Below are 27,054 nucleotides of genomic sequence, written 5' to 3'. Positions count from 1 at the left end.
CGAACAAGTGGACTCGGTGAAGTGGGGGTTCGAAGTAGTGAAACTTCGAACATATTGACAGATCCTATATATATATATATATATATATATATATATATATATATATAAAATTTATTACTTATTTATTTTACATTTGTTTACCGGCGGAGGCCCGGGGAGAAAAGCTCCACAAAGACTAACTTACATAGATTGCACAGAAGTTAGCAAACAGTTATAAAAACAAAGTGATTATATACAATGGGTTAGTAGTGATTCCCTAGTAAGGACTCACAATAGTCATGGACAGAGAATTAAAAGTAAGAGACATCAGATTGGAAGCACAACTTGGTGATGTGGTTACAAGTTATGATAATTGCAGAATATGCTTTTAGTTTATAACTTAATCAGGGTTGGTACATGGGCATAGCCAATTCACTTTGAGATACTGTTTGAGGTTTTTTTTGAAGAGAATTTTGGAGGATTGTATGGTTATATAGTTTGGCAACGAATTCCAGGTTTTGCCAATGAAGTTGGCAAACAGGGATTCACCAGCAGAGTTATTAGCTTTGTGGGTTTGGACCAGTAGTTTATCGGCTGACCGTAGGGATCTTAGATTGCTATATGGCTTAATAATATTTTTAAGTGAGGGGGTATCCTCAGGGTGGTACAAAATATTGTGCGCTTTTAAGAGTTGATTGAATTGAATTAAGCTGGGCAGTTCTAGCCACTCTAGTTGTTTAAGGTTCTGGCAGTGGTGGGTTCTATAGGTGGAGCCAGTGGTGAATCTGGCAATATGACAGCTTACCTAGTTCGGATTTGTTGAAGTTTGAGCATACAGACGAGGCATATAAGAGAGTAGAGTAGGTGTGATCAGGCGATTGCAGTCCTAGCCAGTGGGGTTAAAAATGTCTTGTTTCTATACAGTGATCCGAGCTTCTTATTGATGGTCTGTATGGGTTTTGTTGACCTGTAGGTCAAATTTGAGATTGTCTATGATAACCCCTACCAGTTTGGTGTGATTATCTGGGGAACTAGTGGTACCATTGTTAGATGTGACAGAGAATGAAAGTGTGGTGGATCTACTAGTGGGAGAGAAGAGTAGAAGTTTAGTTATATTGGGGTTCAGACGTAGGCATTGATTGGTGAGCCAGTTCTCAATAGTGTTAAATGTATTTTGGGTTAAGATTTGCAAGTTGGATGGGGAGGTGACTGAGCAGATGACAATGGAATCATCTGTGTATTGGATGCATGTGGCTTTAGGGATAGCAGTGTGGAGGTTGTTGATAAAAATAGAGAAAAGTAGTGGACCTAGTGTGGACCCTTGAGGGACACCAAGTGTGAGAGGTAACTGGCTGGAGAGTTTGCCCTGCCATAGTACTGCCTGTTGCCTACCAGTCAGGTAGGACTGGAACCACTGGATAGCAGGCTTGTAGAGGGAAATAGATTTTAGTGAAAGAATGAGAAGTTCATGGTTGATCATGTCAAAGGCTTTTGATAGGTCAAGAAAGAGGGCAGAGGTTAGCCTATTGTCATTCCTGTTTTGGTTTATGGCAGTAGTAAAGGAAAGGAGGGCTGAGGTGGTGCTGTGGTATGACTTGCAACCATGCTGGGTGTCGGATAGTAAGTTATTCTGTGAAAGGTATTGCATTAGTTGCTTGTGTACACATTTCTCCATTATTTTGGCTAGTGGGGAAAGAATGGCAAATGGGTCTGTAATTGGATGTGTCTGAGGACCCACCACCTTTATGGAGTGGGATGACATGATATATTTTCCAGAGGGAGGGGATAGTATTTTTGGATAAGCTTCTGTTGATGAGGATAGATATAGAATATGCAAAGGCATCTGCAGCTATTTGCAGGTACTCTGCAGGGGGAGGAGGTCAGCAGCGAGGGTGGTAGGTTTTAGATTTTTTTAGAAGTGTTTTGATAAAACTAGTGGATATTGGTTGGAAGCCAGATTCGGGTGATTATTAGGTAAATTAGACGTGGTTCAAGTTAGAGGGGGTTAGTTGATTTGCTAGGGATTGGATTGTTTCAGTGAAAAAGTTATTAAAGGCGCTAGCTATTGTCTCAAGGTTGGGGTGGTGGAGTGACCTGGACAAAGTAGTTGATTTAAGCTTGCCCAGAACTTTTGAGGGTTGTTGTGGTGTTTTTGTAGGAGATTTTGGTAGAAGCTTTTTTTATCCAGTAAAATAGATTTTTTGTATCATTCCTGAGTTGACGATATTTTAGATGATCAAGTGGGGCTTTGGTTGTTCTCCAGCTGGCCCAGGCTCTGTTTCTTGTTTTGATTTTTGCTTTGGTATCTTTTGTGAGCCATGGTGCTGTATTTGATCTAGTTTTTATTGTACGTGCTAGAGCATGGGAATCAAGGATACTTAGGAATTTAGTGTTAAAGTGATCTATGGCCTCCTCTAATGTTAGATTTTTTAGTTTTGACCAGTCAACTGCTTTTAATTAATTTTGGAATATAGCAGCATCAAAGTTTTTCCTGTTTCTAAATGTTTTATATTTGGGCTGGTGAGGGTTTCCTGCCTTATGTTTTATGATATAGGTTAGACAATGGTCGCTGGGGTCATCAGGGACAGTACCAGCTGTGAACAGTTGGGGTTGGTTATTAACGAAGATCCAGTCTAGAATACTTTCCTTGTTGGTTGGTTTGTTTATCCTAGTGGGAGAGGTTATGGTCCGTTTAAACCCAGATAAGTTTATATCAGTGCGGGGGGGGGGGGGTTTATATATATATATATATATATATATATATATATATATATATATAAAAATATGTATCTCTATATTATGTATGTATTTTTCCATGTATATGCATTTCCATACATATATACATATGTATATGTATAAAACCTGACTGATTCTACAGAATCATTTCCCTACTGTTGAATGACTCTACTGCATGATATGTTTGAAAAAACATCAGAAATCCCTACAGCTTCAGCTGGTATAGTGGTACATTGCATTGACTATGGTGTACAGGGCCCTGGGTTTGAGTCTTGGCAGGGCTGATTATCTTATTGCTAGGCAGAACAGTGGCTGATGGAGACAGTGTGATTAAAGCAGTTTTAAGCGGTTTTAACTGGGTTTGCGTGATGCTAAGCAATGCCAGCACATAGTTAAACGTAGAGATGCTTAATCTGTGTTGGCTTCACTTAGCATCATGCAAACTCGCTTACTCCCATGCTGATTTCTTTAAAACAAAAGAAAAAGGGGTGATAGGAGCATGCAGAGGGAAAAACAATATGAACGATGGGTATGGATGTGCAGGACGGGTGTAGGGAAGATCAATAGCTGGGTGAGGACAACAGAAATGTGTTGTCAAGCCAATTGGACCGGATTACGTGTCCAGTGGACATGTGTGCGAAATGGACAGCTATGTATAGGGTGATACATTTTTGGGGGAGGGGGGGACAGATGCCCTTTTCTTTTTAAGGTGAGAGTGGGATGTTTGGGAAGCATTGTAGGTATGTTTGGGGAGGTAGGTTGGGAAGGGAGACCGACAAGACAGCAGACTGGGGCGGTATATGACACATGAAGGGGGGTAAACACATTTGATAGGTAAGGTGGTTGGGAATCCAAAGCTCATGGGCTCCCATATGGTTACAGTGGGATTGATCAAGATCCCCACCCATGGGCAGTCACCACTGCACCTTCACGGCCCCAAAGGTGGCTGTGCTTGGGGGCTGGACAGGAGGGGCAGTCTGCCTCTCGAGGTTCACCAGCCGGCCCTCAATCAGGTGCAGCTGCTCTCCAAAGTCATATCAAAAGAGTGCTGCTCATCAAACCCCTGACGTGACTGCGGGTGACAGGATCCTGTCTGCACAAGTTCCTGGGGGCATTATCCCCTGAGGCGGTTCCACACGAAGGTGGTGCAGGACCAGCGGACAAGGGAGAATCTAGGTTTGGGTCCCTGATGTGCTGGGGTCCGGTGCCATGGCCAGATGAGGCGGGACAGGTGGATCCACTGGGATCTGCCTTCCCAAACACGCTATAGTGTTGAGGTTTTACAAAATATGTTGCTTAGTCATGAACAACCTATTTCAAGAGTAGTTATAACAGCATGAGTGAGTGTTCCAATTAGCCCCATAAAACAAATTTGAAACAGTTGCATAGCAAACAGAACACATGCATAAATGGAACAGCAGTATGCATTGTAACAGCATGCAAGTAACATTGATGGCAGTAGGCCACAAACAATGGTATTTGAACAAGATATGTTAACGAGCAAGCAGTAAGACATTAAACAGTAACCCCATAAAACACATTTGAAACAGTTGCATAGCAAACAGAACACATGCATAAATGGAACAGCAGTATGCATTGTAACAGCATGCCACTAACATTGACGGCAACAGGCCACCAACAATGTTATTTGAACAAGGTATGTTAACATGCAAGCAGTCAAACATATTAACAATAATATAACACAAGTCCCAACATTATGGTTGGAGCACAAGATACCCGTAGTATACGAGTAATAATTATTGATGCAGATGAAAAGGGGGGGGGGGTGACAAAGAATCCATTAACAACTGTTTATGCTTCTATTTTCCACAACAGTACTGCTCATTACTCTATAGGTCTGCCCTCACTTTACATCTGCCAATGCCCATAGCTTCTGTAGTACTAACCTACCTATTAAAGTGTCAGCCTGGAATGGTAAGAGGCAAACTGTGACAGCTCTGGGTACATGACTAGAGGGGACTCGTACATGTCAGGGTTACATATCTGGCACAGGAGTCGTACCCTGAGCTGCTGTTATGTGAGTGTGTTACTGGCATATGTCAACTGGTTTCCTATCTGTGTCCAGGATTATTTGCAGCAGTGACCACTAGCCATGACAGCGTGACACTTGAGAGACATGTATCAGGATCATACCTCTCAACCACTTGGAGCATGACATCTGGATAAAGCCATGCATAAGAGTGGGACAAAGGCCCATAAATATGCAAATTTTTTAGATATTGCTCTTACAAACTTAGAAAGTTGATAAAAATAACAGGTTTTGCATTTGCATGGCTTTTCTGATGGATATGACATCTGACACTTGTATGTCTATCATTATTTTCTGACTTCAGTCTATAATGGTTTGCTACTGATTTGCCATGACACCACTACTTTATGTAAAGTGGACCAAAAATCTGAGACAAATATCTGTACAGTTGAGAGGTATGATTCACGAAGAGTGAATATTGTATCTACCTACCCTGCTATCATTTGCAGGCATGTGGTGGGACAATTGAACAGTTGTACACAGTTTATTAGTATGCCTTTCATACAGCTACTGGAAACATTTACTTACCTGTAAAACCTGTGGGGAAAATATCTGTTAACACTTCCTGACTGTTTTTACATTTATTCCTGATTCCTTGTGTGTAGATATGCACACATCTTGGTACCACTCCCTGGATTTGAACCGTGTCTGGGTGCGCAAAATTTACAACTAAGCTATTTTTCCTCACACTGAACTACTGGGGAACTGCTGTTTCTTGTTATATTGGTTTCTGCCTAATAGTATCTTGGTTAAACAGTCTAAACTTGTACTCCTGTGATGCATGCATTGACAGATAGTTGTACTGAGCATTACTCTTTTAAATTACTACAATCTGGAAAGCAAAGGTTAACACAAGGCAATGCTGCATGGAACACACTTTGATACTTTACATATTGCTATTCTGGGTTCAGAGCTTAATGCAGTATATATTTCACATTTAATTTATATCTTGTTTTACAGTTACACCATTTGCAGTTTCTCCTAACAGCTTGTTCACAGATGAACCTCAGTTAGTGTATGTTGTCACAGCCGTATTTGGTGTGAAGAACCTGTATATATTCTATATATATTTACAACAACATACCAGATTAAACACAGCAGTGTTTTTTAAGGGTCTTTATTGTACTTCAGTATTCATCAGTCAAATATACCTACTAGCAGTAAGCAATGTGTACTCCTCCTTAGCTATTTTAACACTATACTGCAAAATAGATTTGTACTTGCAAGCCTATCGGTGCAGCCTCAGCAGTCTGTCACCTTGGGCTTCGACGTTCACAGCCCTCTCTGCTGCAGCTGTAGGGGAGAAAAACATACATTATGCATATCTGTCTATCACATTCTCAGGCTAGTATTTGCTACAAACTACTTGATAGAGATACTTGCACACTACTGGAGCATTCAGGTCCCTTTCATCTTGGATCCACTGGTCCAAGAGCATCCCCCTTCCTATGCTTTGGGTCGTCATAGTGGTGACGTACCTGCTCACCAGTCTGGGGGATGCCAGTAGCACTGGTGAGGTCACGTGGAAGACAGTGCCAAGCCTCAGCTTTGTATTGGGAGCCCTGGCACTGGCTCTGCACTAGTCTCTCCTCATAGGTTCGTAGGTAAGTACTAGGCTATCGGCCCTAGAGCCTAATATAAGCCTAGCCAAAAGAGGTACCCTGGTTTTCGCCACCCAAGAAAATAATTTTACCATGCCCCTGTCGAGCAGAGCCACAGATGTGATCCCCTGGGTGAATTTCCTGTTTCCCATCCAATTGTCAAGATTTCACTTAAAGAGGAGCTTTGCTTGACATGAATGAGTAGTCTGTTCAGAGCACGGGAAGTCTCTGGGACAGAATCTATCCCTCCAGCATGTTTTGTTTATTGTGGTGACTAGGTTTAGGTCCCTGGAGCATGTGGCCTGGAGAGATTGGGATTTGTTTAAGTGTAGCATTTCCATCAGATCTGGGTTAGACATGGCTTTCTATGTTAGGCAGAGGTCACCTATGAGTAGACGATATGCGATGGAGTAGAGCTGGAGTATTTTGAGACTGTTTGCTTATGGCATCTGAGGCCGGTAATCCATTAAGTGAGGTATTTTTGTGACCTTTCTAGTTGTAGATGTCTTGCGAGGTACATGCCAAATGGGGCTTTGTACTCTGTAATGAGTGTGATAAGGGATGAATAGAGAGGAACGATGACCTCTCTTTTTCTAGAGGAGAGCCCCTTTGTGATGGTGTGCCACATAGAAGGATCTCCTGACTACTGTGGAGACATGATTATCATAGGAGAGACTACTGTCTACCTGTGTCCCAAGGTCTCATCACACTTTTTTGTGTTTAGTAGGCTACAGCCTATGTGGTAGTTCATGGGTGCAGTGTTTTTCCTAAAGGGGATGAAAATGCACTTCTTGGCATTGAGCTGACACCAAGCATCGTCCATTGAGGCTTTCTTGTAGAATGTCCACATCTGTAGGCGAATCTGTTATGGTTCCTAGTTTGCAGTCATCTGCGAACTTCATTAGCCAGAGACCAGCTGTATTAGCCTGGACTTCTGCGTAGATACCGAACAGGAGAAGACCCAGGACCAACCCCTGTGGTACTCCGCTTGTCACTGGTCTGAAGTCTGATTTGGAGTCTGCTACTTTCACTGTGTGGGTTCTGTCACTGACCCAGTTAGCCACCCATCTTGTGACATAGGGATTTATGCCCAGTCCAGTGCGTTTATAATACCAGAGTTGGGGGATGGTGTTGAAAGCCTTGATGAGGTCAAGATAGGCTGTGTGCACCACCTTACCCTCATCTACGACTCTGGTGACTGCTTCAAAGAAGTCAGTCAAGTTTAGGAGGCATGATCTAGCTTTTACAAACCCAAGTTGAGTGGGGTCCAAAGTTTGGAGGTTACCTATGTCTTTGTTTATAAGCTCCAGGATGATGCGTTCCATGACCTTGCAGACCAGGCTCATCAGGCTAATGGGGCAGTAGTTCCCGGGGTCAGTGGTGACACCCCTTTTGTGGAGTGGGATAACTGTCGCTGTGCGCCATTCCATAGGCACAGATCCTGAAGTGAGGCTATGGTTGAACATGGTACTTGGGTGGGGTGCCAGTTTGTTCTGTAGTTTGTGCAGAACGCAGTCTGGGATGTTGCATGGTTTTTAGTAGGAGTCCAGACATGACCCTGAATTCCTGAATGCTCCAGCTTTGTGCTCGAAAGCACACTCCCTCTCCTATACCAGCCGTTGTATCTGCACAGATAGACTGTAACAAATTATGTCTGTATTCCTGCCTGTGCCTTTTAAGTAGTACGATATTCCCGCCCTTTGCTGTCATTGGACCATTTTGAAAAGGTGAAGCTTCACTAAGCAGTGCCCAAACCCACTGAGCCGGTTTTAACACTGCTTAAAGGAGAAGTTGTTGAGCACTGTTTAACCATGCTCAAATCTGCTTAGCTAAGCTACCTGCTGCTTAGCATTCGCGTCTTAGCAATGGTTACACCTGCTAAGCATTGCTAACCATTGCTCACTTTTCATTTATTAAATATATCAGAATACTGACTTCATTTATTAAGTGCATATGATTTACTTTTCATGACATCCCTCTATATGCTTTCCTTACATTGGCAAGGAGTGTGATTATACTGTATAGGACACTTGTGTATACATGCATTTTTTCACATGTTATATGCACACTCACTTCCATTTTACACCAGCTACACCACCCTGGTTGACAAAAAACAGTTACTACATAATTTAAGTGTAAAAAAAAATATTTTAACACTGCTTTCCCATATAAAAATAACTTTGCTGTCTTGGTACTCGAACCGTGAATGCCTGCATGTAAAGCCGGGACTCTTCATGGCTTGGGAATTTCAACTGTATATTTGTATTCATCTCCTATGGGTTGTTTAAGCTATGGTAAGCGGAGGGCCATAACGCGCACACCCGCTTAGCTAGGCTTAAACATTCTTTAGCCTAGAAAAAGAAAATATTATATTATTATGTTATATTGTGAGTATTGTAGTGTTATGACAAGTCATTGAGGACTGCAGTCGGGAAATAATGGTATACATGTGGCTTTCAGACTTCTATCCTTCAGACATTCATGCTAATACATATCCTGTTTTCTATCAACTTTCTAGGTTTGTGAGGTCAATATTTACATGGTGTCCCTTTTTTTAGTGTTTTGTCCCCCGATTATTTGTGCCTTTGTCCACATGGACTGTTGTCCGGGAATATTGGCATACATTTGACTTTCAAACTTTTATCTTTCGGAAATTCATGCTAATGCATGACCTGTTTTCTATCAACTTTCTACGTTTGTGAGGGCAATATGCAAGATGGGTTCCTTTTCAGGGCTTTATCCCCCATTATTTGTGCCTTTGTACACATTTCCTACTTTAGCAGGTTGCGAGGTGTTGTACGGCACTTTTACATTGCAGGGGGTGTCACAGAACCTGTCACACACCCCCTGCATTGCTTTCTTCTAGCTGTATATATTTCAGTGTCTGCAGAAACTGAAATGATCATTTATTTCATTTCAGTGTCCGTGGACACTGAAATACTGGCATAATATTAGAGAAATTCTCTAATATTATGCCAGATCGTGATTAGAAAGTGCCGTACGGCACTTTGAGTGCAGGGGGTGTGTTCAATATCCGTGCACTACTTGAAAACACCCCCTGCACGCGTTCATGATTAGTCTCCATGTAGGTTAAACAGCAGTGCACCTTTATGAATATGCAAGGCATGCTGCTGTGGCTACACAGACATGAACAACTCCATGCAGGAATAGCACTATTCCTTCACAGAGTTTATTGAATCCCAGGGATCAGTCCTGGAGTTTGCCGTGTGTTCTCAGTGTGATCTTGGGGTAATTGTGCTTGATGCAGACAGCTGTATTTGAAAATACTGTGTAAATCCATTCCTGTTCTTAGTGACCAACTCTCACTGGTGTTAGTGATGAGAATTGAGGCTCCTTGATTACTGGCCTGAGCTGAGGTACAGAGACCATCACACCCAGCACAAGAAAATCATATCTAGTGGAGTGGAAAAGATTCTCCTGGTGCCAGTCTGGGTACCTTGACCCCAGAAGATGTAGAGCAATATTGTTCCTGGACTACATCAGCTTTACTCCTCCTTGAAAATGCATTTTTTAGCTATCTCGGCCTATCTACCCATGGCATTTGCCTTGTTTTTTGTGCCTTCAGTTAAGCAATTCCTCAGTGGAAGCATCTGCTTCATACCACCTAAAATGCAGATTGCTCCACAATAGGACTTCAGTTGTGTCATAGAGAAATTAACCTTGCCCCCTTTTGAACCAGAAATATCATCTCTCTCCCCTCTACAGTTTCTCTCATGGAAGACACTGTTCTTGGTGGAAGTTACCTCAGCTAGACAAATCTCCGCTCTCCAAGCATTGCCATGCAAACAGCTCCTCCTGGTATTCCAGAGTAACCCCCCCTTTTTCCTGTGGTGCTTTCTGAATTGACACTTAACTAGACTGTGCAACTGTCGGTCTTCTTTCCTAAGCCTGAAAAGTCAGAGGGGGGGACTTTTAATCCCTAGATGTGCATAGACAATGAGATTCTCTTTACAAAAAAAAAAACAAAGGTTGTAGAAATTCTCATCCGGTATTGGTCCTAGTTACTAAAGGCAAAAGAGGGTAGACCTGTCAACAAACAGACCCTTTCCAAATGGCTAACACATTGTATTTGTTTTGTTGGTACCAGCATTATTGAAAGCCTGTCCCAGTCTACATGAAAGCTCATTCCACTAAAGCAACAGCTGCCACTATAGCTTTCCTTTGGGGTGAACCACCACCCTGGCCATTATTGAAATGTCTATATGGTCATCTGTGAGCAGCTCCTCCAGATATTGCAGTCTGGGACTTTCATCCAAAGTCAGGGCATGTATATAGGTGTGTGTGTGTGTGTGTATACACATGTGTATGTAATTTATGTATTTGTGTGTATATATACATATATATATATATATATATATATATATATATATATATATATATATATATACACATATATATATATATATACACATATATATATATATATATATATATACATATATATACATATACACACACACACACACACACACACACACGTATAAAATACTCATTGGTTAACCAGGTAGGCTTATTGGAGAGACTGTCCTCTTTCAGGGGCTATCCAGCAGCAATGTCTGGTTAAGTAACCTTTTCAATGTCACACAGTAGGCAAATGAGGCTGTGGGGAATCAAACCATGTATCACAGGAACTAAAGCTCTAACTGCCAGAACCCAGAACTGCAGACACACACACACCTGATTAGTACATTGGTGATACCTATCCTGATTTAAATACTGGAAGTGCAATATTGAGACTGCAGTGCAACATGAAGGGACACAGCATCTCCAGAAACAGGTTTAAAAAAACTGAGCGTCATTGTGCATTATGCTGTGCTAATGCTACATTTATGTATGGCTTCCTGTGAGTTTTCTCATTGTCATGAATACATACAAACATGACACACACTGTTATAAAGGCTGAGAAGCCTGTTCAAGGTTATGCATAAGGTTAGAAATTTCAGCACTTAAGGTGTAATGCAAAGAAGTGGGAAGCAATGTCTGAGAAGGGAAAAAAGGTCAGGCCATGCCAAAATTATACCAGTGGAAAGAAATTTGTAGGGGAGGTTATGGGAAATCTTTCAAATGATCTGAAAGTAAAGTGACGGTAGTGTAAAAATGAATAAATAAAAAAAGAAAACTTATGGGGGTTCTTGTAGACACATGGAGAGTCACTAGCAGGAAAGGTTAATGAGATGCTGCTTGAAGTGCTTGCTACCCCTTTGGAAACTCTCCTCCTGTCTCTCTCCTCTGCAGAAATGTTCACTGAGAATGGCTATTAATAAAGAAACTAACTTAATCAAGGCCTTCACTAAAGTAATATTACGAGGTAATACAACATCGTGACGTGTATATCATGGGGGGAAAAAAAGAGGTGAACATGATGGAAGTATCATATACCTCAAGTGAGTACTCTTCCGAGAACTAAAGGACAGCCTTTGTTAAAGTAACTGATATACAAAAAAACAATGTAGTGGGGCTTGATTTGTGATGCTACGCAAGGGAAGTAAGAGTGGTTTTATTTGCCTTTTTTTTTTTTTTAAATAGATGATAGGATATAAGTAGCAGACTCTTAGAGGAGGAGGTGGTGGTTTTCATAGTGAGATTCAAGATGAATGATTGAAACCCAAAATGAGAGGAGTGCAAATCCATAATAGCACCAGTAAGTGGGGAAATGGGCTGATTGAACAGGTTACCTGACTCTTGACTGCTTTTTTGTTCCTGCCATTTGAGCTGTTTAAACATTTGTAATTACTGAGTGGTATAGAACCCAAACTCTCTCATATATTAATTAGTACTACACACTTATGTTTTTTAGCATCTGGAGATCTGTTTGTCAATCCAGCTAAAATATTATATATATATATATATATATATATATATATATATATATATATATATATATTGATGCTTCTTTTGATAAATATTTATTTTGACTGAATTTCTGTAATATTTCCCTCATTAATTTTTGTACTTTTTCTACATTGTAGCACACCAGTAATAACTGATGTACTAGACAAGAGCCTACTGGAAACCAGCATTGATGAAATTATCAGTGTGCCTTTGACAGTGGCATCCCCTGATGATATTGAGAAAACCAGTCTGTCTTCACTTCATTCTGGAACCAATGAAGTTACTGCTAATAAACTGGATGCAACCGGTAATGTTTCTAGCACATTTAAAAATGTATCTACTGCAGAAATGTCAATTTTGCGAATTTGAATAGTGGTATGTTTATGTATTTTCATATCTGTCACATATAACGTTGATACCAACGGATTAGTTTTTCAAGTTTGTTTTCATTCAAAACTGGCACTTTCTGCAGGGGTTATAAGCAGAAAATTATTTTGAATGTCTGTGTTATAAACACATTCTTGGAAAATTGTTTTTTTTTTTGTGTAAGCATCCTATTTTGCCTGTTCTGAGAGTGTCAGCATATATGAATAACCTTCTTGCTGGGTCTGCAGCTGAGAATGTCCTCCCTTCCTTCAGCTTCCAAGTTGACACTCTTCTTAACCGGGGGCATGTATACTATTTGCTTTTCAAACACTGCCCTGAAAGAGCATGTGTAATGTGTGAGCCCTCTATTTCATTTCTGCCTCTTGTCCCAATCTCATGTTGCCATTCTTCATGGAATTGATCCAACATTCATTGCTGAAAAGCATTCATGTGACAGCAGAATATTGACTCAAGACTTGCATTGGCACTGATCATCGTGCATACAGCTGCAGTCATAACAGATGGGTTCTCCTGCCGTCAGGCGGGTCCTCGGCCGGCCGAATTCCAAAGTCTAGGTCCGGCGTCGGTTGTCGCTTCTTCCCTGACGTCAGTGCGACAGGGGTATAAAAGAACCAGCCGACACCATTTTCTTCTGTCTTTCTTGCCGCGCGATGCCTGAAGCAGAAGCGGTTCGCAAGTGCCGGTCGGCCAGCTCCTGAGATTACAAATATTTTTCAACCGAAGACTTCTAGAAAGCTAAGTACCCCGTTGGGGAAACTTTCCTTTCCTCAGACCGATGTCAGACAAAGTTAATAATTGCATTTCATGTGGGAAGCAAATACCGCATAAGGATTTCCATTCCCTCTGTATACCTTGCTTAGGCCCAGACCACGATGTTTCGGCCTGTCGTTTTTGTGCTACATTCAACCAACGCACTATTAAGCGTTGGGCGGAGTTCGCCCAACACTATTTTGGCAAAAAGTTTAATTACAACATGTCGTTGGATACTCCGACTCCAATTTTGAGTAAACGACGTAAAGATAAGGACCGACATACGAGGTCCGCGACTTTTATATTGACACCACGCTAAAGCCGACTACATGTGCTCCGGTTCTCAGCGAGGTGCCTACGCAGCCCCTGACTACCGATGACACTTCATTAGCAGTGTCTTCTGTGCCCGAGGTCGCAGGCTCTTTGGCCCACACCCCGACTACAGATACCGAAGTCACTCTTGGCGGGGAAACTCGGAGTTCAGACAGGCCTGCCACCTCTCAAGGTGTCTTCAGGCCTTCTTCTTTTTCCATTAAGGCTTACACTAAATCTAAAGCAGCCATGCATTCTAAAAGACAAGCTCCACAGGGCCCCTCTCAAGGCCCCATGCCTAAAAAGCAGATGCTCAAAATGAGGATTTGATTACTCTTATCAGGGGTTCTCAACAAAAGGCCCAGAGTGGAGGAAGAATACCTTTCCTCGGACCAGGCCTCCATTACTTCAGAGCATTCTGAGGACCAGGAACATTCTTACTCCCCTTTCGAAGATTCTGATGCAGAGGAGTCCATTCCCTCGGTCTCCCCCCCTGAGGATTACTCTTTTGGGGAAACCTTGCATACCTTGAGGGAACACTTCCACTGGGAAGGCCAAGAGTACTCAGACTCCAAGAAAAGGCTCAGGGATTTCCTCTTGCTCCCTCAGCACAAACCTCTGGCTATACCTCCTGTCTTAGACATATTAGATGTGTATTCAGAGGTCAGCCTTAACCCAGATTCTTTACCTCCAGACCCAGTCAAGCCTGACAGGTATTACCGGGTGCCTGATTCACACCAATTCCTATACAAAAGCCATGCGTCTGACCCAGAAACTATTTCACAGGGTCCCAAGGGAATTAAGGCCTCCACTGCCAAAAATCCATTACCTTCAGAGAGAGATTCCAGAGCTTTAGAAAGGTGGGGGGAAAAAGGTATACACCTCGGCCACTTTAACCATGAGGGCATTAAACTGTCAGTTCCATATGTTAAAGTATCAACAGTTTTTGTTATCTCAGTTGAAAAGCAAAATGTCACAACCTGAACAACCAGATTTGAAGGAGTTGCAGGATTTGTTGCATAGTGCAGAGCAAGTGGGTAAACATACCTTGCAATGTGGTTTTGATGCTTTAGAGGCCTCTTGTAGAGCTGCTGTTACAGGATCAGTCATACGTAGACATGCTTGGCTCAGAGAGCAAACCTTACCAGATCATGTCAAAGCTAAATTACTAGATGCACCACTTCAAAAAGATGTATTGTTTGGTGTTAAAGCGAAGGAGGTATTAAAGACAATGGAGGAAAAGGCAAAATCAATGCAAACAGTGAAATATTTCCTACAGGTACAACCGCCACGTTTCAGTAGAAATTGGCCTTCAAAAAATTGGTCCTTTCCAGCCACAGACAGACCTCAAAGAGGTAGATACAGGCGCCCAAGAGGTAGAGGGCAATCTCAAGGATTATTTAGAGGCAGACAATGGCAAACACCTACACCAAGAGGGGGTGAGGATAGTTCACAGCCATTCAGAAAGCAGACCCAATGACTTTCCCCTTTGCATGCCAAGCAAGGCTCAAATGGCAGCACCTTTAGGCAGAAAACTGGCATTATTTTTGAAAAATTGGCATATTGTCACAAAAGACAAATGGATCCTGGACATTATAGATAGAGGCTACAGATTCCACTTTCACACCCTTCCAAAAATGAGAAGCATGCCAAACCTGCCACACAATCAAAGGGCAGAGGCACAAAAACAAATTTCATATCTCATGGACATGAAAGCTATTCAGGAGGTACCTGCACAAGAACAGGGTCAAGGTTTTTATTCCAGACTATTCCTGGTACCAAGGAAGGGCAAAGATTGGAGACCTATTTTGGACCTATCCATCCTAAACACATATTTACTCGTACCAAAGTTCAAGATGCTCACATTGCAGCAGCTTCTTCCCATGCTGGGCAAGGAGTCTTGGCTGGTGACATTGGACCTCAAGGAGGCATACCTGCATGTCCCAATCAGACAAGATTGCAGAAGATACCTCAGATTTCTTGCAGGTTCATCCCATTATCAATTCTCTGCATTGCCCTTTGGCTTATCTACTGTGCCCAGAGTGTTCACGAAATGCCTGGCATCAGTAATTGCCTTCTGCAGACTTCAAGGGATGCAAATATACCCATATCTGGACGACTGCCTGATCCAAGCGGACAGCAAACACACTTTTCTGAAACACCTGGCGTTTGTAATAATGTTGTTGAAATCTCTGGGATACACAGTCAACAAAAAGAAGTCAAGACTAATACCCTCTCAAACAATTTTCCTGGGTGCCAGCTTGGATACCTCATGCCAGAAAAACAAGGGCAATTAACTCAATACTTCAGAAAACTGGCAACCTTCACCAGGCTGACTGCAAGGAAAATCCTGCAGGCTCTGGGATTCATGGCATCTTGCATCCTGCTAATCCCATGTGCAAAGCTGCATATGAGGAAACTTCAGTGGTACCTAAAAAACTTATGGTCTCAACACAGCCACAGTTTGGAAACAATCATACCACTGATTCCATGTCTTCAAAAGGAATTCCTGTGGTGGGCTCAAGCATGCCAAAGAAACATAGGTCTCCCATTCTGCAAGCCTCAAGCAAATCAAGTCATCACAACAGACGCCTCGGACTGCGCCTGTGGGGCGCACATGACAGATCGGCGCATTCAGGGCAAATGGTCACAAAAAGAAAAGCACCTACACATCAATCAAAAGGAAATGCTAGCAGTAATAAATGCTATTATGGCTTTCAAAGACCTACTGCATCCAGGGCAGCTATTGATCAGAACAGACAACACCACAGTGATGTGGTACATAAACAAACAGGGAGGAACTCATTCATATCCCCTGTGCAGACTAGCCATGTCCTTTTGGAACACGGCTCTGGAATTGCAAATCCAACTTCAAGCACAATTCCTGCCAGGGAAGGAAAACACACTGACAGACAACCTGAGCAGACATATGACAGATCCACACGAATGGAAGTTGCATCCTCAAGTGTTTACAATGATAATTCAAGCATGGGGAAGGCCAGACCTAGATCTCTTTGCCACCCACAGAAATTACCAATTGACAAAATTCTGCTCAAGGACCTTTCATCCACAGGCCTGGAAAGTGGACGCACTCTCTTTCATTTGGACAACAATGACGATTTATGCCTTTCCACCTCTTCCACTGCTGGCCAAAGTTCTATTAAAAGCCAGAGCAAACAGACCAAAGATGATTCTCATTGCTCCAGACTGGCCTAGACAACACTGGTACCCACTTCTGAGGAGCCTGACGCATTCCCCACCATGGATCCTGCCTCTAATGCCTCTTCTACTGACTCAGCACAACTTCAAAACTCTTCACAGTCCGCTGAAAACACTCAATCTAGCCGCATGGAGAATTCCTTAAATTCACAGCAGACCCTACTCTTCAAGGAGGTGCAGGATGTCATTTTGGAGGCTAGAAGGCCTTTTACTAGAAAAGCCTACTCCGCAAAATGGAAACGGTTTTGTGTCTGGAATCAGAAAAAGAGTCAGAATCCTGGAATACTGAATTTACCTCAAATACTACAGTACCTAGCCGAGCTGCTAAGCAGTGGACTTTCATTCTCCTCCATCAAAATCCATGCCTCAGCCATTTCTGCAGAGTACAACACTGATCCTTTATTCTCTCACCTTCTCTTAAAACAGTTCCTCAGAGGGGCTAAGAATATAAAATACCTAAGGAAGCTACCAGTACCGGCTTGGGACCTCAATTTCATTCTAGAAAAAATAACCCTGCCTCCTTTTGAGCCAGCTGCTTCAACAGATCTGCAATATTTGTCATGGAAAACAGCCTTCCTTCTAGCTATCACCTCAGCACGCAGGGTTTCGGAACTACAAGCCCTCATGGCTGTGCAGCCTTTCATCATTTTCCATCAGGACAGAGTTTCCTTACGAACCAGTCCTTCATTTATGCCAAAGGTAGTATCCAGGGTAGCCTTGAATCAGGCTATCCACTTACCTACGTTTTACCCTAATCCACAAAACAAAGGGGAGAGGCTACTACATTCCTTGGACATTCACAGACAGCTCCGTTATTATTTGGAAAGAACAAAGCTTTTCAGAAAATCAGAGCAACTCTTTGTGTCCTATGCTACAGGTGCTGAAGGGAAGCCTATTTCCAAACAGACAATCTCAAAATGGATAGCCCACTGCATACGCTTTTGTTACTCTTTTCATGGTAAAACTGTGCCTACAGGCATCAGATCTCACTCCACAAGGGCCACAGCTACCTCTGCTGCTTTCCTCAGGGGGGTTCCTACCAAAGATATTTTGGAAGCAGCCACTTGGAGTTCTGTACATACTTTCTCCAAGCACTATCACCTACCATTATACTCCAAAACTAGAGCGGGCTTTGCCACTGCAGTCTTGCAGGGCATCCTGGCTCCACATAGTTCCACTTAGTGCCTACCACCCCTTTATTAGCTTTGGGATTCTACCCATCTGTTATGACTGCAGCTGTATGCACGATGAACATAGTACAGTTTTGTACCTACCATGTAGATGTTCGAGTGCTAATACAGCTGCAGTCCAGGTTTCCCTCCCTCCTTCCCCTCTTGGGACAGGCCTTATGGCTAACACCTCCTCATACAACCTCATTGGGGTATTCTTTTATGGTGTATTTGCTTGCAACTACTGTTTTTTGATTGTATTGCATTTGCTTTACTACATAAATTTATGTCTTCCTCCTGGGGGCACCTGACATCTGGGGCAAGAAAAACTGAAGAAGATGGCGTTGGCTGGTTCTTTTATACCCCTGTCGCCCTGACGTCAGGGAAGAAGTGACGACAACCGACCCTGGACCTAGACTTTGGAATTCGGCCGACCGAGGACCCGCCTGATGGCAGGAGAACCCATCTGTTATGACTGCAGCTGTATTAGCACTCGAACATCTACATTTATGGTAGGTACAAAACTGTACTTTTCTGCTTATGAGAAGAGTTCTGCCAACAGTTCAACCTAGACACCCAAAGACACAGGAAAGAGATGTTTATGGTTTATCTTGCTACATGAAAATTGGGCATGGTCCAACACCCCAAATACAGGGGTCTGTGGGACAGTCCCTCTTGCAGCCTGTAGAGCATCAGTAGAGAACATGGCTTATTGCCAGCACTGATCTTCAGGAATGATGGTACATCCCTGAGCAGATCCCCATGTTTGTTAAGCTGCATGCCAGGACCAGAGCAATGTGATGCTGTTCCTCCTTGTCTGGACCCTGTAACGAGACAGAGGATTTGACATTCCTTAGAACAATCATTCCTTTACAGAAACCTTTTAAGGCTTATGAAACTCCTTGTATACAGGCTTGTGGTTATCATCCCCCCCACCCCCTGAGGAAAAGTTAATGAGTATCTAAAAATCATGGAGGAGGAGTTTGGTTCATCTTCAGTTCAGACTTTGTGTACTTGGCATATGCTCTTTCCATAGCAGGACTAAATCTTTAAGTAGGATTTTCCAAACTAGATGCTTGAATGCAAATCTCAAGGTTATCATTTTTACGTATCAAAGACCAATGGTGTTTTAGTCTGTAAAGCTACCTAAAGAATCAGCTCCCTTAAAGGCTCCTCAGAATTGGGAGGTCCATTCTCCAAAATAGCTTAAGGTTGTTATAGCTAGACATAGTAAGGCCTTATTAGGTTTAATTCTGTTGGCTGCCAAAAAAAGCAATTACTTGAAAATAGAAATCAAAGTCTAAGCTAACTCTATTCAAAGTACTGAATATTAAAAAAAAGATTAACGAACAGAAAGCGAGATCTTTAGAAATGGGAAGGAGTGAGTTACATAGAAAGAAATGGGAACTATGGGAACTGTGGGAATAATACATGCAAAATAATGTTTTTGAGGAGGAGGGTTGAGGTTTAAGGGAAGGCAGAAATTCAGCAATTTATGTAACTTTGGACTGATTGTGTATACATTTTGTTTCTATCATGTATGTAGTGGAAAAAAATGTCACTATGGTTTGTTTTCTGTTAGTGTATGTTTGCCTATGGCTTATGTGATAATTTAATAAAGGTGTTAAAAAAAAAGTTTGCTATTGCTCACTTGTTGTCCATGGAACAACACATAGCGACAACAGTTACCATAAAATGAAAAAGTATAATAGGACTTCTGGGTGTTCATCTGACTCTTACAACCAGAGTTAAATTAACTTTTGCATTACTTCTTTCCATACTATTCTTTGGGTAATCCTGTTTACTAATCTAACAAACCATTCATATACCAAACTGGACTCATTTTGTATTGAAACAGGCAGATTTGCCTCTGTGTAGTTTCAAAAAACAAGCTGGATCTCATGAGCAGGTTATATAATGTAGACTCTTGTCTTGCATTTGGTGTTTTTTGTGACTACTGGACTACAGCTAAGAAAATGCTGAACATGGCAGTATTGAAGTAGAAGGTTGAACTCTTCCTGCACAGGAAGTTTACATTGTGACAGAAGTTAGTTTACTTGAAGTTAGTTTATTGTGAGATGCCATAAGTAATGCCTCTATAACTAGAGTTTGAAACAAGTTACATAATGACTTGAAGACTCTTACTGTCTGAAAGCTTTTCAGAGTCTGAGATCAGGGTCGTTGCCTAAACAAGACAGTTAATCTAGCTAAGCTGGTAACACTTAACTAGTGATAGACTCCTTAATTTTTGCATTCTCTTGGATTTACCCCCACCCAATAAAGAAGAATATGATGCATCAGGCTACTCTACTTCTTATCCCCAGATTCATAATATTCATAAATTTTTCCTTACTGACATTTGATTACTGGGGTAATGTGACTGTCAGTGCAGTGAGCCCTTTTTAGCAGAGGCCCATAGGAACAATTGCATAGAATGCCTTGAGACCAACAGTATATTACATAGTGCAGTCAGGAAGAAGATACTGTGATGTAGAAACAGAGAATATAGATTTACTACTACAATATGTAAGTGGGATCAAACATTAGTTTCAACACATTTTAATATAATGTCAAGGTATTTCACTATACTTACAACGTTTGGTTTATGAGAATGCATTCAACTGTAATAATGTTATGAGATACCCAGAGTGGGTTGTATATGTGACTGTCATTGAGAGTTGGCAGGAGTATCCAGAGTAGTAGACTTTTCTAACTTAATGAAAGAAGAAAGGATTCCAATTTGGTTGGTGAAAAAAGGGGACCAAGCAAAAGGTGAGACAGGCAGTGGAAGCAAGTTAAGCTGTCAGGTAAGCAGAAGTAAGCCTAGAGAAGAGCTGAAGTATATGGAGAGGGACAGAAATATAGAGGTGATTTTATTTATACAAGTAAATACGTGGCAAAGTGATGAGCAGATGTGTGTGGATGTAGGAGGAGGACATTTTTTCATAGAGCATAATATAGTGGCATGTTCTTTGAGAGTGCATGATGAGTAGAAGAGGTAGGGCATAAGGTGTTAGTGCTGGAAGATTAGTGGATAAAGGGGGATGAGTATTAAGTGGAATGTTATATTTGGTAGGGCATAAATTATCTTGGTGCCACATAGGAACAAAGCCAGGAGTCCAGGAGATTGTTTGAGTTGGAGTTTGAATTTATTAATGATGTCAGTGTGTTTGAGCTGTAAGGAAAGTTCCATAATCTGATGACATGTGAGGAGTACAGGGAGACACCTGCCTGCAGGAGTTACATGAAGGAGCATTTTGTTTTCAGATAGGAGAAGGTCAATTTAAGGACTGTAACTGGACTTCATACCTAAAGCTGGGCATTAATTTGGTTTGTAATGAAGGCTGTAAGACATGGTTATTTGTGAGCAGGTTAGGGAGTGGGCAACTGCTAAACAGGACAGTTGCAGGACAAGATGAGGCTTATTTGTGGCAAATTTGGCAGCTTTGTTAAAGCACAACTCCAGGAAGTTCATTTGAGAGGCTTGTAGATTAAACAGTGTTGGAGCAGCACTGAGGAGATGTTCTTCGTGTTTCACTGTTGCAGTCATAACTGTAGGGTGTTCCTGCCGGCAGGCAGCCCGAGGTCGGCCAGAATTCCAAAGTCTGGGTCCGGCGTCGGCTGTACCAGCAAGTACCCTGACGTCAGAACGCAGAGGTATAAAGCCGTCAGCCGACGCCATCTTCTCCAGTCTTTCTTGCCGTGCGGTGGAAAGCAGCTCGCAAGTCGTTGGTTGGCGCATTCAGGACAACGTGCTTTGATTGTCGTCGGTCCGAAGTTTTTACTTCTCTTCTCAAGCTAAGTACCCCGTCGGGGAATCTTTTTTCTTGCTCCTCCGATGTCAGAAAAAGTTAATAATTGTATATTGTGTGGAAAACAAATACCTCATAAAGATTTCCACTCTTACTGTCTACCTTGCTTAGGCCCTGACCACGACGTTTCTTGCTGTCGGTTCTGTGCCAGGTTTAATTCTCGCACTATCAAGCGTAGGTACGATTGGGCCTTGAATTATTTCGGTAGACGATTCAATTACAGGATGTCGTCGGATACCTTACTGACAACCGGAATTCAAAAGAAACGCAAGGACAAGGATAGGCCTCCGAGGTCCAAACAGGATACTTTGCAGCCGGAGCCAGCTTTGTGTTCGGCGTTAGTCAGTGAGGCGCTTTTGCAGCCCCTGTCATCCGCCACTTCGGAATCGATGGCCGACACGGATTCCCATGGGGAGCCATCTAGGTCTAGTATTTTATCTGCTGCAGGACCTTCGGACGTCGCTCCTTCAGATGGGTCCAGAACCGCCGTGCAGGTACCGGCTTCTGAGGGGGTTTTCAGGCCTTCTCATATCACTATTTCTACAATGGCAAAGTCAAAGACTCCTGTTAAACCAAGGGTTTCTTTTCAAGCTGCTTCGGATACAGCTCCCAAGACCCAGAAGCAATTACTACGGATGGCTGAGGATTTGCTTACAATGATTAGGGGTTCTCACCATCCTCCTGAAAAAAGGCCTAGACAGGATATACCTTATGATTCCTCTGATCAGGCTTCTGTGTCTTCTGTCTCTTCTTCTGAACAGGATTATTCTTTTCCTCCTTATGAGGATTCTGATGCAGAGGACTCTATACCCTCTGCTTCTCCCCCTGAAGATTTCTCTTTTGGGGAAACCTTACATGAGATGAGAGAGCATTTTCATTGGGAAGGTCAGGATTACTCTGCTTCCAAGAAGAGACTTAGGGAATTTCTCCTTCTCCCTCAACACACGCCTTTGGCTATTCCTCCTGTACTTGATATTGTGGATGATGCTTTCTCTGAAGCTAACCTGAATCCTGATTCCTTGCCGCCTGCTCCTTCTAAGCCTGATAGATTTTACAGAGTCCCTGATTCCCATCAATTCTTATTTAAGATCCCTTCTGCAGATCCTGAAACTATTTCTCAGGGTTCTAAGGCCGCTTCATCTAAAAATCCTATTCCCTCTGAAAAGGATTCTCGTGCCTTGGACAGGTGGGACAAAAAGGTTTATACTTCTGCTACTCTTTCTATAAGAGCTTTAAATTGCCAGCTTCACATGTTCAAGTAACAGCAATTTCTTTTGTCTGTTTTAAAGCAAAGGCTTTCTACCTTTCTTGCATGTGCAGAGGACAAGGAATTACAGGATGTATTGCATGCAACTGAACAAGTTAGCAAACATAGTTTACATTGTGGTTTTGATGCCTTGGAAGCTTCTTGCAGGGCCGCAGCCTCTGGTACTGTTATCAGGAGACATGCTTGGCTTCGTGAGCAGAATTTACCTGAGCAGGTTAAGACTAAACTGTTAGATGCCCCTGTTCAGCATGATGTTTTATTTGGATCCAAGGCTGAGGAGGTTATTAAAAAGATGGAAGAAAAAGCAAAATCTATGCAGACTGTGAAAGATTTCTTACAGGTTCAGCCTCCTAGATTTTCCAGGAATTGGCCCTCCAAAAATTGGTCCTTTCCCACATCTGACAGGCCTCAAAGGGGAAGATATATACGCCCCAGAGGTCGAGCTCAGGCACAGGCCTCTTACAGGTCCAGACAATGGACTGCTTCATCACCTAGAAGGGGTGAAGACAGATCTCAATCACAAAGGAAGCAGACCCAATGACTCCCTCTGCTTGGCTACAGGTCTTCTTTGCCTGGAAGCCCCTCTCGGAGGAAAACTTAAAATTTTCTACCAAAATTGGACTCAGATTACCCAGGACAAATGGGTTTTAGATGTGATTTTAAGAGGTTACAAATTCCACTTTCATACTCTGCCAAGGTCTATCGGTTGGCCAGATCTGCCAAAACATCAGTGGTCAGAGGCCTTAAATCAAGTGGATGCCTTATTGGCCATGAGAGCCATAGAGCCTGTTCCACTTTCAGAGATGGAAAAAGGTTTTTACTCAAGACTATTTCTGGTTCCAAGAAAGCAAAATTCATGGAGACCGATTCTGGACCTTTCGGTATTAAACACCTTCCTGGAAATTCCAAAGTTCAAGATGCTTACTTTACAACAACTTCTTCCAATGCTCTCCCAGGATGCCTGGATGGTGACATTGGACTTGAAAGAAGCCTACCTACACATTCCCATCAGGTAGGAACGCAGGAAATACCTCAGGTTCAAGGCGCTTTCAATTCTGTGTACTGCCCTTTGGTTTATCTACTGCGCCCAGAGTCTTTACCAAGTGCCTGGCTCCAGTAGTAGCTTATTGCAGACTCCAAGGGATTCAAATTTACTCCTACCTGGACGACTGCCTGATTCAGGCGGACAGCAAAGACCTTTTACTTCAGCATCTGCATTTTGTTCAACGTCTTCTCCTTATACTGGGATTTTCAGTGAACACAAAAAAAGTCACATTTGATCCCCTCTCAGCAAATGATCTTTTTGGGAGCTTTTCTAGACACAAACTTGCAAAGGGCCTTCCTCACTCCAGAAAAACAATTACAGCTGGCCTCAATTTTCAAAACCTTGGCTACTTTAACTCAGCTCACTGCAAGGAAATTCCTGCAGGCATTGGGCTACATGGCTTCTTGCATTCTGTTGATTCCAAATGCAAGGCTTCACATGAGAAAACTTCAATGGTACCTAAAGAGTGTATGGTCACAGCATTACCACAGTCTGGACACAATGATTCCACTGATTCCCTGCCTCCAGAAGGAGTTACTTTGGTGGTCCAGGGCTTGTGCTTTAAACAAAGGGAATCCCTTCTGTCTGTCTCAACCTTCTCAGACCATAACCACGGATGCATCGGATTATGCTTGGGGAGCTCATTTTCAAAATCTTTGCCAGCAGGGTTCTTGGACAAAGAAGCATCTAGCCTGGCACATAAACTTGAAGGAAATGTTGGCAGTTCAAAATGCTCTTCTAGCCTTCCAAAAACATCTAAATCCGGGGCCTCTTCTGATTCGTACAGACAATACCACAGTCATGTGGTACATAAACAAGCAAGGGGGCTCTCATTCTTACCCCCTCTGCAGACTAGCCATGAAGTTATGGGACATGGCTTTAAATCTGAATCTGCATTTTCAAGCTCAATTCATTCCAGGAAAACAGAATCTCTTAGCAGACAGCCTAAGCAGAAACCTTTTGGATCCTCACGAATGGATGCTGGACCCCAGCCTATTCAGCAAGATTACTGCAGTTTGGGGTTGTCCTCAGACAGATCTGTTTGCATCCCATCTCAATCATCAGCTGCCTCTCTTTTGCACCAGGTCCTTCCACAAAACAGCTTGGAAAGTGGATGCCCTGTCATTCAGCTGGAGGAACCTTTCGGGATATGCCTTCCCTCCTCTTCCTCGAGTATTACTGAAAATAAAACAGGACAAGCCCAAGATAATCATTCTGATAGCTCCAAATTGGCCTCGGCAGTTTTGGTATCCAACCTTAAAACACCTGTTCTTGGAACCTCCTTGGATTCTACCTCTGAACCCTTCTCTTCTGTCCCAGCATCAGGGTCAGATGCTACACCCTCAACTCAAGACCCTATGTCTGGCAGCTTGGCTCTTCAAGGGCCTTTGATTCCTTCTGCTCTCCCCAAACAAGTTTTGGATGTTCTTTTAGAAGCTAGACGACCTAGCACTAGGAAATCTTATGCTTCTAAATGGAAAAGATTTTGTATTTGGATGCAGGACCAAGGTTCTAACCCTGTTGTGCCTGATATTTCCTCTATTTTACTTTACCTCTCAGACCTTTTGCTTAAAGGCTTCTCCTTTTCATCCATCAAAATTCATGCTTCTGCTATCTCAGCTCATTTCAGCACTGATCCTCCCATTTTTTCTCACCAATTGGTGAGACAATTTTTGAGAGGGGCTAAGAATTTAAGGCCTTCCAGAACTCCTCCTGTTCCTGCTTGGGATCTTAATTATATCTTGGAGAAACATACTTTGCCTCCTTTTGAGCCTGCTGCGGCTTCAGATATCAAGTTCTTATCCTGGAAGACAGCTATTTTGTTAGCATTGACTTCTGCCAGAAGGGTTTCAGAGTTGCAAGCTCTCATGGCTGTGGAACCATATATTATTTTCCACCAAGACAGAGTTTCCTTGAGGACCAATCCTACATTTATGCCTAAGGTGATTTCGAAAGTGGCTCTAAATCAGACTATTCACCTTCCTACCTTCTTTCCTAATCCTCAAAATAAAGGGGAAAGGATTTTACATTCATTGGACGTACACAGACAGCTACGATTTTACCTGGACAAAACTAAAGATTTCAGAAAATCTGATCATTTGCTTATCTCTTATGCCTCCAGTTCTCTAGGCAAGGCTATTTCTAAACAAACTATTTCCAAATGGATTGCTCATGGAATAAGGTTTTGCTACTCTCACTATGGGAAACAGATTCCAGGTACTGTGAGGAGTCATTCTACTAGAGCAGCTGCCACTTCAGCAGTTTTTCTCAGAGGAGTTCCTACCAAAGATATTTTGGAAGCTGCCACTTGGAGTTCAGTGCATACTTTTTCCAAGCACTATAATCTCCCTCTGTGTTCTAAGTCTAGGGCAGGCTTTACCTCTGCTGTTTTGCAGGGTCTTCTTGCTGCCCCTACTTCTGCATAGCCTCCTCCCTCTTTCACTGCTTTGGGATTCCACCCTACAGTTATGACTGCAACAGTGAAACACGAAGAACATAGTACAGTTGTGTACACCTACCATAAATGTAGATGTTCGAGTGTCTTCACTGTTGCAGTCGGTGTTTCCCTCCCACCTATCCCCTCTTATTCTTGTTTGTTCCCTCTTCCACTTCTTTTGTGGTGTATTTGTGTTTCCTTTTTGGACACCTTTTGGATTACTGGGGGCTTCTGACATCTGGGGCAAGAAAGGCTGGAGAAGATGGCGTCGGCTGACGGCTTTATATCTCTGCGTTCTGACGTCAGGGTACTTGCTGGTACAGCCGACGCCGGACCCAGACTTTGGAATTCTGGCCGACATCGGGCTGCCTGCCGGCAGGAACACCTACAGTTATGACTTCAACAGTGAAGACACTCTAACATCTACATTTATGGTA

The 27,054-nt window shown here is 42.6% G+C and overlaps 1 protein-coding gene across 1 annotated transcript in view; it reads left to right on the top strand.

Annotated features, from left to right (window-relative positions):
• The window catches only part of EPB41L5 (erythrocyte membrane protein band 4.1 like 5), a gene marked incomplete in the record, with an annotated part of 2,576,260 nt that overhangs the window by 1,905,235 nt on the left and 643,971 nt on the right, over positions 1-27,054 (top strand). Inside the window, 1 exon segment of the mRNA XM_044060661.1 lies at positions 12,357-12,526. Within this exon segment, the coding sequence (XP_043916596.1) occupies positions 12,357-12,526 (170 nt within the window).

This window comes from Protopterus annectens, chromosome 2.part0, assembly GCF_019279795.1.
Source record: "Protopterus annectens isolate FY-2018-M chromosome 2.part0, PAN1.0, whole genome shotgun sequence".
In the NCBI taxonomy this organism is placed as follows: Eukaryota; Metazoa; Chordata; order Ceratodontiformes; family Protopteridae; genus Protopterus; species Protopterus annectens.
This window is presented reverse-complemented; position numbering and strand designations above follow the sequence as displayed.